This window comes from Cyprinus carpio, chromosome A23 (genome assembly GCF_018340385.1).
Source record: "Cyprinus carpio isolate SPL01 chromosome A23, ASM1834038v1, whole genome shotgun sequence".
Classification (NCBI taxonomy): Eukaryota; Metazoa; Chordata; class Actinopteri; order Cypriniformes; family Cyprinidae; genus Cyprinus; species Cyprinus carpio.
Genome location: NC_056594.1, coordinates 14244195 through 14257733, shown reverse-complemented (window position 1 = coordinate 14257733; position 13539 = coordinate 14244195). Strand labels below are relative to the sequence as shown.

The following is a 13539-nucleotide window of genomic DNA, read 5'->3' as shown; positions in this document are numbered from 1 at the left end:
AATATTGTGTAATAGCTAAGTACACACCACATATATTTTTGCTAGCTAATCCATTGCAATGTATTTAGCTATAACTATCAGTATAACAAGTTACCAAAGCAGCTGTCTGTTTTTGCTAGTTTATTTTTCAGTAGTGTCTGTAATTATCAATGACAAAAGTATTCACATCGGTGTTTGTTTCCTTCCTAAATTAATCTGACTTTTGAACGAATTGGATGAATGAACGATTTGAGTGGCGAACTCATTAAAACAGTGAAACGCTTCCGCCTACTGGCGGTTTCAATACTTAATTTCTTTAGATAATCTCTATGTTAGAATTTTATGAATGATGATTATACACAAATTTCATAACGTTATGAGGTGTATAATCTCTTAACATGTTTTTATAACAGATTCGAGGTAAATAAAGCAGCAGGGTAGAAAAGTCAGCAGAGGGAGAGGAGGAGCAGGTGATCAGGTAAAGAAGATGCCATTTAATCAATAAAATAAAACAGGAAACAGTATAGACAGTTGTTCAAGAGCCGATGTGTTTCCCTTTAAAAAAAAATTAAAATGTATTAAGGTGGAATGTAAAAATTTTAAAATAAATGTCTAAATGTTGTCTTTCATATATGTATATGTTGAATTTGTAATCAGTTAAAGCATGTAGATAGATAGATAGATAGATAGATAGATAGATAGATAGATAGATAGATAGGAAGAAATAAATTATACAATAACAATACACAAAAAAATTTAAATAAAAAATTGAAAAAACAATAACAGACAGCATACAAAGTTCAACCCCCCCAATACCATTTATTCAACCACAATTTAAAAGTTCATTGACTTGGGGGGGGGCGTGCAGCCCTAATCTGCTTAAAAGCAATTTATGGCCTCAGGATCACCAGTTTTGCTTATCACTGACAACGTTTTTTTATGCACATAATTTTCAGATCTTTATGTCAATTTGTGAAAATGATCTTACATTTTCATGTATACATATCCAGCATATTCTGAATAAATGAAGGCAATCATATTCTCGCTGTTGTCATTCGTTATGCAGTTGTCATTTTGACCAGAATTTGGTCATATTCTATTATAGTTGAATGTACACTATTTTCAAAATATTGTTTTAATAAAGTACTTTTATTCAGCAGAGCATGCATTAAATTGATCAAAAGTCACAGTAAAGACATTGTTACAAAAGATTTGTTTCACATAAATGCTGTTCTTTTGAACTTTCTATACAAAGAATCCTGAAAAATCACAACCGCATTAACATTGTTAATAATAAGAAATGTTTCTTGAGCAGCAAATCAGCATTAGAATGATTTCAGAAGGATCATGTGACACTGAATACCGGAATAATGGCTGCTGAAAATTCAGCTTTTATATCACAGGAATAAATTACACTTTAAAATATATTCAAATAGAAAACAGTTATTTGAAAGTGTAATAATATTTCACAATATTGCTATTTTGTGAAATGTGAATTGAGTTACTGTCAAATATTACAAAATGCAACATTAAATGACAAGAGCAAGCATTTTCCAGAAAATAACAGTTCATTATTCAAACCGTGCAAGATTTCAAACCTATAACTTTTGGTTACCAGCTCAGATCTTTTAGATTATGCCTACACTGCACCCAAAAACCCTGCATATATTGATAACTTTAATGATAAACAATTTGTTTTAATCCATTCATTATAAGCAATGCATTTTTCAATTTCAACTGAAGGCACAAACGGAGATGACCAAATGGAAATCAATTTTGAGATTTGATTTGCTCAGAAGCCACATGAATCATCTATGAAGTTCTATTCATAAGCAACCAGCTATGAGGAAAAAACAGACGTGGAAAAAAAACGAAAGGTCTTGCAGGAACAGGAAAACAGCTATGAGAGCACATTCCTAGTGAACCCCGGCTTAGACAATGAGGGGTGGGACAAAACTGCAGATTTTAAAATCTGTAATCTAACCCTAAATCAAGAACATTGCTCAAAGATATACATGCCACGACTCAATATGTTCTGCAACACGGCGATCTACACCATATTTCGATTCTACTTGGAAATAGGACATATCGGATTGTGCGTGAATGAAAACTGAACTGCAAAGAGTTAGAGTTTACAACGAGAGTGCCAGGATGTGGAAAAAGTTAAGGATCCAGCACATCTGGATATGACTCGCGCCGCTGATTTCACTATAGTCATCGTTAGGAGATAACAGTTTTATGTTTTGAGTAATAAGAGACGAGTTTCATGAACAGATGAAGTTTGATCAACTTAATTCGTGAGTGAGCGCAAGACGAAAATCAGGTAAACCATCCTTCATGTTTTCTTATCTTTTTTATCTCTCTCTTTCTCTGAAATTGCTCTTACGGTGAATGTGGCGTAAATCATGAATATATGTGAACACTATTTAGATTGTAAAATTGCTAACGTTTTGAATGAAAGGGTCATAATTGATAAATGAGCTACTTTACCATTGTAAAGGGACAGAAAGTAGCAGCGTAGTAGCAGTAAATGAAACAAATCACAAAATCCAGAAAAACACGAATCATAGTCGTTGTTTTTTCGCTTTCGTCCTTTAGATTAATATTTGAGGAACGTTCTCTTCACAGGTGAATTGTCAAATAACAGAAAGACATTTAAAATGTGTTACAGGTTGGTCATTTTTAAATGTGTGTGTGTGTGTGTGTGTGTGTGTGTGTGTGTGTGTGTTTGTAATGACTAATGATGATGCAGTATCTGAGACTTGGATGATGCTGTCATACAAAAATGTGTCAACAATGGTAGGCCACATAACATTGCCTTAGTATTAGAATTAACTATTACAAGAACTGAATTAATGTAATAACTATTACAATAGTTTAAATAACAGTATTCTGTGTAGATCTTTGCACGCCATGTTTTACAAGAATACTTGTTGCACTCACTGACAGAGCCCTAAATGAAAAACACATCTAGTTATCATGAGGACATTTCATTTACCTCTCTAACTGTAAAATGCTGGCACTTACAAATACATTGAAGCATACCAGTCCTTTATAACTGCAGTCAAAACAGGCAAGTTCCTACAGCTGCAAGATGAAGTCAGAGATATGCTGCTGAATGCTGAAATTCTTTAACTATTTCAAAATCCTGACTTAAACTCTTGATTCATTTCTTCAGATTAACAATATTGGCTGTTATGGGCAGTTTTGTGAGGTCCTGCAGACTGGCATGCTATGCTCCATCTAAACAATTTTAAACAGAATTTTGCTCATTGTTTATAATCATTATCACTAAACATGCAGCCCTTGATGAACTGGTGAATTAAAGGTGATTAAAATGGTTAAAAACTTAAAATAAATTGTCACCAGTTACAGGACCTCAGACCTTCACTATCACTTATGCATTCATAAAAAATAAAAATAATAACCCAATTCATAACTCAAAATATTACAATTAAAAAGCATTCCCTATATTCACACTACTTGACAGGGTAGTTGTAAGTCACTTTAATATACTATAAGAAATAACTGTAACCTACATAAATGTTAATATAAATGACAAAACAAAGCTGTGAGCAGCAAAGGGTTCATTCTATTTCATAGAATGAGAGCTGAGAAAAGTTGAAGGAGATTTAATAAGTGCACTGTTAGTTTCCTTGAGTTTTCAGACTGTTCTCAGAGAGAATGCTGACAAGCAGGTCATCGAAACAGGAATCTCATTTCATCATGTTCACTTTAGGCTTTGATTTAAGATGGACACTATCTGATTTGAGAAACATCCTGCTTGGAAATAAAGATCAGTGTACCCAGAGAGAAGAGAGCATTTTCAAAAGGGTGGGGTTGTTTTCCGCCTTAAATGTGGCCCAGAAGGCCCAGCAATTACCCATTTTTTTTGCGCACTAAGCTAACGTGACAAAGTTGTTTACACTGACCCACCTGCGCTGACATTGGTGGGCTTAAATGAAGTACTGAAAAGACTACTCCACAGACAAAGTGCCTCATGCTGGAATCTCGCTGTGTGTGTTTCTATATCAGGAAGTGGTCATTGTCATTTCCAGTTCCCCTATATTTGTGTGTGGGCTCGCATCCCATAATGCCATTCACAATACAACATATCAAATGTATTGCAGGTAGCAAACATATCACAGATTAAATAGATTAAACATTAAACCTTCTCATACATATCACTTTGCATACATAACACTGAAGGCAGTTTTATGTGTAGCCTATCCCATTTCTTCAGAAGGGAAGGAGCAACTCTGGCTCTAATTACCAATCCATTTCAAAACATCATGGCTGACTATGTTTTTCCATGACATCACATAAGTATATAGTATACTTTAATTACAGTGTTGGGGCAACATGAAAATGTTCTTTTTTTCAGCATCCTACCGTGATCACAGAATGAATTCGGCCAATATGGGACACGTAATCACTTAAAAATGTATGAACATCATTGCATTAGATAAAAAAAGGCATCTGCAAACAAATGATGCTTGAGATTTTCTCAGAACTCTTAATATTATTATATTATATAGCATAGATTGATTATATAGCTTAGATTTTTTTCACCTATTGCTTGTTGAATGTGGCCTGGATGACAGGCCAACACTTCTGCATGCAGGTTTTCCATCATCTTCATGTAATAGGTTTTCACTCAGCTATTTTGCTTGCGTGACTAGTTGACTTCCAAGCAATCCGGAGTATCTTGACGGCTAGCTGGGTGCGGCCTCTGAATTGAAGGAAGTATAGCCATCAATATTATTTACTCTGTGTGTGCAGCAGCCAGAGTGTCTCTGAGGACCAGCGGCACAGAGGACAGCGAGGCCTCCACTAAAGTCCTCTCCCACCCACTCTGACTATAATTGCAACACAGACAGACTGACTGGACCCTCTCCATCTGTCATTCTTTAGCTCATGATAGACTTCCTTTGGTGTGGAAAGGGATTATTGAGATTTTTCCCATTAGGGCTTGTAAAGAGATTCCTACACTACATGTCACTGTATGATTATGCCATTATAAGATTCCAGCATGGAGTGTTGCCTTTTAAATGCCAGATAATCGAAGGATGGTGCAAGGGAGCATGGGATATAAGAATAAATGGAAGGAGCTGGAAGTATTTATTTATTTATTTATTTTTGTGTCAGAGTGCTTGCTCTTACCCTGTATTCTGTATTCATTTTTTCTTAGACATGAAGGCTTCTGAGATCCTCGCTGTACTGTTTGTTTTGGTGTGTTTAAGGAGATATGCAACTCTTGCAGGTGAGATTACATAATTGCAGTCACACTAGTTTTTATGTGTGCATATTTCTGATTGTTACATAAAAACTAGCTGGGTGATGTAGATATTTGCTTCCTGAGTAGACAATAAGCCAGAGGAAGTGTGCATCTTCCTGCACTGTTTGGACATCTTTTTAGTCACAGTTGCAAACAAACACGTTTCTTTTTTCAGATCATGTTTTGGCGGACTCTCCCTCAGAGAATAGTGAGTTAGCCGTCATATACACTGTACATAGAATCAGCTGAAATTTTGTAATATTACTCACACATAATTTTCACTTACATTATCATTGTCTTGACCATAGATAAAGGTGAAGAGGAAATTTTACAGTGCAGCTGTGAGAATACAGATGATTGCTTAAACAACACCTGCCAGGGCCGTATTTGCCTCTACTCTTATAACCATGGGCGGGTAGTCAGGGGCTGTTTTCACAGCAGCGAGCAATGCTACGTGCCTTCTGTACCTGAAGTGTATACCAAGTGCTGCTTCACACATCTCTGCAATGCAAACCTCAGTGTGCCTGAAAAAGCAGGTAAGTCATATTTTTATTTTATTTTTTACTTATTTTTAGCTCAGAAAACAGTTACTTGTGTTAGAGTTAATACAGAGATTCATTACTAAATTCAAAGAGACTTTTCCACCAGTTGGCCTGACATCTGTAGAAGTTTACTCTCTGCTGCCTCCTACTGTTATATTGGTGTTTTACAGGGTTTAAGCTTGTGCTTGAGTTTTAGTTAGTTATTACTCATATATATTTTGGTCATTTTAATATATTTCTAATCAAAATTCAAAATGTACACAGAACGTATTTTAGGATTGGAAATGTATTTTCTTACCTTTTTTATGCAATATTGTTTAAACCTTCACATACCAAAATATATAAAAAAATCTGCTTAAAATTTTCTATATGTAAAATTTGAAAAATATATCCTGCATATTATATCAAGTATATATGCTACGTTTAGCATGTACACACACACACACACACATATATAAATTACATTTCATTACATCAATATTTTTTCAGTTGGCCTACAGTGGTGTTACTCTCTGTTGTTTCTGTTTTCAGAGGATAAGTCCATCAGAGTGATTCTGCTGGTGGGACTGCCGTTGTTGGTGCTGCTGGTGTTGTCTATGGTAGCCTGTGGGCTCGTGTTGTGGCTGCGTACAAGGCGACAGCACAACCAGCCGGTGGAACACGACACTTCCATGCTCAAAGTCCCCAGTGGAGGGGACCCAACATATGGGGTAAAACATTACTCCTGGGTGGCATTTACGGCTTTTTGACTGATCTCATTATCCTTACTTCATTGTGATACAGTCTTGTTTGCAATTAGCTAATTCTACTTCTCCTTTTTAGGATATCTTTGATGAGTTTTGCACATCAGGCAGTGGGACCGGCCTGCCTTATCTGGTGCAGATGACCATGGCTCGACAGATCTCTCTGGCTGAATGTGTTGGTGAGAGAACATTCATATCTCATTACACAATGCTGCATTGGCAGAGGTTGAAACAACTACAGGGTGACACTATGAAGTCTAGGAGGTTGACAGATGTCATGTTGCACCTTTTTTCTTTTAAAGAGATTTTTACATTCTTTTTTCATACCGGTCAGTACTGAGTTTGATTGAGAGAATGGTGGCAGTTATTTAAATTTAAATACTTGAATATTTTAAATGCTACCATAACTGGTTAAATATATTTTAGATTACACTAATTTAAATTGTATTATTGTTATTATGAATGTTTTATATTACAAATAATATTATTAATATAACAAAAATCTAAATAAGCGTAATTGTGGATTGAAATATATAGTCTAATTATTATTATGACTTCTATTACTAGTAGTAGTAGTATTGTTGCTGTTGTGGATTATAATACTATTAATTTACTATTAATAATTATTAATTCATTAATTTAATTAATTTGGGTATTATTAATAATTTATTAATAATAACTATTAAAATGTATACCATTCTTAATATTCTTATTTTTATTATTATTTATATAACCAGTAATATTACTATTCATACTATAAAAGGAATTTAGTTTAACTTGTGGATTGAAAGATATAGTTTCAGCATTTTTTTATTATTATTACATTTGTTTTAAAATGTGAAATACAATAATGCAGTAATGCACTCATGGTGGGTATACATCACTATACTATGCATCTAATTTCAGTATTAATGTTTCTGACAGGTAAAGGGCGTTATGGAGAGGTATGGAGAGGCACCTGGATGGGAGAGAGTGTGGCTGTCAAGATTTTCTCCTCTCGTGATGAACAGTCCTGGTTTAGAGAGACTGAAATCTACAACACGGTCCAACTAAGGCATGAAAACATCTTGGGTAGGTTCCACCCACACTGCATTTTTTATTGCTTGTGTGGGAAGGGAGCGTTCTGCGAGTACTGCTGCAGCTACAATATGTCCTGACTTACCCAAACCTCACTTTTCCAATGAAGAAATTAGACAACATTTGATTTAAAATGTATTATTTCTCTTACACATGTTCTCTGTCCGCCTATCAGGATTCATAGCATCAGACATGACGTCTAAAAACTCGAGCACTCAGCTGTGGCTGGTCACACACTTCCATGAGTTGGGCTCCCTCTATGACTTCCTGCAGTACAGCACGCTGGACCCCGAGAGCTGTCTGCGCATGTGCCTGTCCATTGCCAGCGGCCTTGTGCACCTCCACACGGAGATCCTCAGTACACAGGGCAAACCGGCCATTGCACACCGAGACCTGAAGAGCCGCAACATTCTGATGAAGAGAAATGGCCAGTGCTGCATCGCAGACCTGGGTGAGAAAGTAGGCATGTCTGTAGCACATCACTCATTCCAAACTATATGTGATACAGAAATGAATGACTGCTCAAATTCTGTCTCAAATAATGTTCTGATAACCTGAGGCTTTAAATATGGTGTGGGACACCTTTGTAATCATCTAGCATCATCTAAAAAAAATACAAATATGCTAAAAACATTCAGTACACTTAAGCAATAGCATAACAATACCCTGGAAACCACCTAGAACACTGTAACAACCACAAGATCAACTTAGCAACTGCATAAAACATGATAAAAACAGGGTGAAATTCCTGTTGATATCAAATATTTGTTTTTTGTTTTTTTTGTTTTATTTACATAATCTGTCTTCTGTGTGCTCTCTCAGGCCTGGCTGTCATTCACTCTCAGTCTAATGACTATCTGGATGTGGGCAACAACCCCAGAGTGGGCACCAAACGTTATATGGCACCGGAGGTTTTGGATGAGAGTATTCGTGTTGACGTTTTTGAGTCCTATAAACAAACTGACATCTGGGCCCTGGGTCTCGTCTTGTGGGAGATAACTCGTCGAACTATTGTAAATGGTAAGATGGAGTAAATATTCAACTTCATTTGGTGGCACCACTGCTGTCCTGTGCTCTTGTGACTTGGAATTAATCGTAATTATGTTTCAGAGCGATACATACAGTACTGATACCAAAAACTTTAATATGCTGAGACTTATCAAATAATAATTAGTTCATGTTTAATTGCACATTCATTGAAAAGTTCTTTGACTGCAGGATCTTAATGTTCTAACTAACTTTCGGTTTTCTGTTGCTAAGCAACGATTTTCACCATTCATGGATATGATAGACTACTCTATTTATTTTTTAGTTTCTTCATCTTCCCCTCCATTCCTCTCTCAGTTTTTTCTCCATGGGTATGTCTGTCTCCTCTATCCACCCACGATTAGCGGAGCAATAATTATAAACAATCTTATCTGGTGTCAACACTCCCGCTCATGTAGTCCAGATGCGCTTGTTCTCCCTCTTTTTTCATGTTCTCTCTCACACACACACTCACTTTTTAAGAAGCTCTTAATCAACCCTTTATATATAATTTTTATGTACTATGTACTAACTGTAAAACATTAGTCAAATGCATCTTTCTTGTAGTATAGGATATATGTATCAGTAAGATTTTTTTTATGCTTTTGAAATTAGTCTCTTATGTTCAGCAATGCTGCATTTTTTTAACTGGGAATACAGTTTAACTGGTAATACGATTTAAAATAACTGTTTTTATTTGAATACATTTTAAAGTGTAATTTATTCTTGATGGCAAAGTTACATTTTAAAAAGCATTAATATTATTAATATTTCTGTGGACACTGTAATGCATTTTTTTTCAGGATTCTTTGATGAATATAAAGTTAAAATAACAGCATTTATTTGAAATAGAAAGCTTTTGTAACATAATAAATGTCTTTACTGTCACTTTTGATCAATTTAATGCCACCTTCCTGACTGACCCCCAGTTTCACAGACAAGGCTTAAGCTAATCCCAGACTAAAATGCATGTTTGAGCTGTCTCAACTGAAAATATCTTGCTCTGACATATCTTTAAATATGTCAGTGTCATTGTTGCACACCTTAATGTTTTCTTCTAAGGCACTTTTGTAAAAGTTGCTTAAATATCTTAATTTAACTAAGGCCTAGTCCTGGCTTAAGCTAAGACCCATTTGTGAAACCGGGCCTAAAGGATTAACTTCTATAAATCTTTTTTTTTTTTTTTTATTTCACAGGCTCCAAACTTTTTGAAGGTTAGCGTGTAAATATGCAAGCTTCCAATTTGCATTTTTTAAACACTTCTATATATTTCTTCATATAAACTTCTGTTTTAAGTATAAAAATGCAACAAACAAAAAAACTTTTTTAATGGTCTCAGTTTAGCTTTTTGTCCATAATATCAGCTGCAATAAGCTGCTGATAGTATACTTGGTTGATTTTTTAGAGATATTCTCACGGGGGTGTTTTTGTTCTCAAATTTTTAACTCCCAAACCACGCTTTTATAAACATGGTCATAAGAGACTTTCAGTCTCGGCACACATCTGTATTTTTGTCAGTAAAAATTCTAATGCAATGTGGTCAGCAAATGTTGACAAAAACCCATAAAATCCCGTAATTCTGTGGTTTTCTCAGGGATTGTGGAGGAGTACAGACCGCCGTTCTTTGACGTGGTGCCCTCTGATCCAAGTTTCGAGGAGATGAAGAAAGTGGTGTGTGTTGACCAGCACAGGCCCAGTCTCCACAATCGACTACACTCTCATCCGGTGAGATACTCAAACATGCCAGAGATACAGACTCAATGACTCAGAAGACTTGGACTCTAGTCAGACGCTACACAAGGCTTTGCTTTGGCAGCTGTAGTCTGGAGCAATTTATTAGGAAAGCATTAAATGTGTGTTGGACAAAATATTCTGTCAGTCTATGATGTCACTGAAAATAATCTTGTGGGCTTTAATTTTAGGCTTGCTGCAGAGAGCTTATTTATTGCATATGCAACATAGAAAGTGGATGGAAATTTACATTTATCCTGCTTAATGCCATAATCAAGACAGAGGAAAGTAGCTATTCAGTAGCCATGTGAAGAGCAGTAGACTTGCAAGCTAGTTCCTAAATTTGTTGCAATTTGCATTTGAAAATAATTCTCCCTTTGAGTCCATATCTCTTGTTGAAACTGTTTTGCCATATTAGACTCTTTTATGTCTCTCCCTCCTACAATGTATCTGCTCAGAAGAGAAATCCAAAAAACACAAACAACTAACAGTTTCGAAAGACAAATCCGATATGACACATATTTCAAAGCTAGCATGACACATCAACACAGTTCTCACAAAATCATATTGTTTTGTCTCATCAGAAGTTGAAATACAGTGAAATCTGGGTCACTTCTTTGTGTCTATTTTAGTAGTTTGTACTAAATACTTATATTCATACATTTGCACACTGATAGGAACATGTGACCATCAGAAATGGCAAAACAAATAATTATCTACTCTTTCTATATGTTTTTTTTTCTGTCGATCCTGTCTGCAATTGCGAAAATTATGAAAGAGTGCTGGTTCCAAAGCCCTTCAGCTCGACTCACTGCTCTGCGTGTGCGAAAGACCCTCTCCAAACTGGACCAGGATCATGAATATGACATAGACAAGCTAAAACTGGACCTCTAGAATAAACCCCCTGCCATGCATTTCCAAGGAAGTTAAATTCTAACAGCCTCACATAATATATTCAATTCATCCATATGAGTTCTTTCAGACTATTTTAAAGTGCTTTTCAAGCTTCTTGTCTTAAGGCTCCACTGAACATGGTTTATCTTATCATGTCATTGGTTCACTGTGCGAAGTCGAGGCCATAACTCTGCTGTTAAATGTTTCTCCTCAAATATATCCACACGACTGCTTTTCTAGGACCTGCATATTTCAGCACAGTGACTCATTTGTTACTAAAATTAAAACAAGGTTGATAAACCCACAAAAAATCTTTAAAATATAGTGAGATGGTTTTTTCAGGCAGGATGTGGGTCATTCTGGACTTCTTCACTGCGGTGTTTCCTGAAATTCTTAACTTCCTAAACATGACTCTAATCTAGAAAGGTTGGCACATGCTTAAGACTGTGTGTTGCACTTATTATTATTATTTATTTATTTTTGTAGCTGTTTTTTGGTTCCATGAAAGACTTTGAAATGGACCATCTTTTTAAGAACAAGAACTGCATTACAACTTGCACCAAGTAATTATTAAAACAGAGGACATATTAGTATAGTGCACTTTTATAAATTGTTAAATATTTTTTACAAGATAAAAATTGCAATCATATTACTCTAGCTGTAATATATCTTTTGTTATAATGTACAATATATTTGCTTTTTCAGAAATAATAATAAAAAACATTTGTATACAAGTTCTTTTGCACAAAATGTCTTTCGTTATTTTCACTCCAAAAATAGTATTTAAGTATTAATAAAACTTGAGGATACTGAAGCAGACTGAAAATTTCTCTGCATCAAAGGGGTTTTTAACAGAGGGTCTACCAATTATTGTTAGATCTCATCTCAAGCTAATTTTTGCATTGGAAAAAATTAAATACTGATAAGGTGTATAAATAAATACAAAATCATGTTTATAAATAAACAAACAAATTATCATAAGAAGTTAAATTTCACTTTAATGGATCTTTGAACATCAACATATGTTTTATCCACTAGAAAAAAAACTTTTGTCCACTAGAGGGCATCATTAATTGCTCTTTTCCCCCACAAAGTGTAAAGCTGGGTTCTTGTTGCCTTTTCTCTCAGCACAGCAAACTGTGCCACAGCCTGATCTGGTTAATGAATACAGCGTCACTCCAATAGTCCTTAAGGAGATATAAGGGACCTATTTCCGTTTGCCTCAATCCATTTCTTATAAACCATAAACAATGTGTATCCTGGCTTACAAGTCATGCAATCTCGCAATTGTTAGAATTACTAAAAGACCTGATACCCCTCGGGAACCACCAAGACAAACCTCTATGTTGTTGAACAACATTTCACGGATACAATACTGAATGCATCCCTCACTATCATGTTTCAGACAGACCTATATTTACCCGGTGCAAATAGATATCTCACGTATCTTATTCATAGAAACAAGACTGCCAAATGGGTGTCTTTCCAGTACAAATCCCTTCCTACGCACACCGACATGCAGAGAAGGCCAAAAGAGCAGATGTTCCACTGATTGATAGATATTTATAAGATGTTTATCTCGTTTTTTTTTTTCCTGAGCCAAAGTTTCCCTTCGGCGTGTCATGTTTGTCTTGCTGTCAGACTGTATGGCGGAGTGAGAGGATGGGCATTGATTTCTGTCTGCCTGTTTATCTATATCTACGCCCTCGCTATATCCATCTGTGGAGGAGCACAGAGAGGGGGCTTTGCTGGAGATAATTCCCCAACTCAGCCTGTCCAGTCAGACAGACAGAGGGTTATTTTTATCAGGATAACAGTGGCTGAATAGAGTATCAATGCCCCACTCTGGTAGGCCAGACTCCTCTGAAATGGTGCCCTTCTATCAGCTGTGACATTTTTACACAGAGCCATTCCACATGCCTTTGTTTGGAAAACTCAGATATGAACGCCCAGCTGAAATATGTGGATTGATATTTGAAAGATATGACCCCACTTTATATACAACAGACAGCCAGGGGCCATATTAGTATGCAGTCTAGCGAAGGACAAGAGGTTAATAGTAACAATAGAGGTTTAAGACTGCAGGCCGCAACTCTAAACGCTTTGTGTTTGACCTTTGCATCGAGAGCAACTTGAAAGGACTTTCAGTGTAATCAGATTAGAATTTGTACATCATTCTTTATGTACCCATACGGCTTAATGCACTAACCGAGAGTCTCCTCGTGTCATGTGGCCATTAAGAGGACAAATACTGAGTGCATCAAATGTC

The 13539-nt window shown here is 35.9% G+C and overlaps 1 protein-coding gene across 1 annotated transcript; it reads left to right on the top strand.

The window, feature by feature from the left end:
• Positions 1 to 1896: 1896 nt before the first annotated feature.
• LOC109083144 (activin receptor type-1-like) lies at positions 1897 to 12004 on the top strand. Its single transcript, XM_042713276.1, has 11 exons — positions 1897 to 2302; positions 5171 to 5242; positions 5433 to 5465; positions 5566 to 5793; positions 6331 to 6509; positions 6622 to 6721; positions 7467 to 7613; positions 7795 to 8070; positions 8442 to 8639; positions 10240 to 10370; positions 11124 to 12004. Exons 2-11 carry the CDS (start codon positions 5173 to 5175, stop codon positions 11268 to 11270), a joined length of 1509 nt encoding a protein of 502 aa, XP_042569210.1. The 5' UTR covers positions 1897 to 2302; positions 5171 to 5172; the 3' UTR covers positions 11271 to 12004.
• The last annotated feature ends 1535 nt before the right edge of the window (positions 12005 to 13539 follow it).

Excerpts from the sequence above, each read along its gene's own strand:
- LOC109083144 (XM_042713276.1), top strand. The coding sequence starts at position 5,173 with ATGAAGGCTTCTGAGATCCTCGCTGTACTGTTTGTTTTGGTGTGTTTA. Across the intron at positions 6,722-7,466 it reads CTCTCTGGCTGAATGTGTTG|GTAAAGGGCGTTATGGAGAG; the intron begins GTGAGAGAACAT and ends TGTTTCTGACAG. Across the intron at positions 8,640-10,239 it reads TCGTCGAACTATTGTAAATG|GGATTGTGGAGGAGTACAGA; the intron begins GTAAGATGGAGT and ends TGGTTTTCTCAG.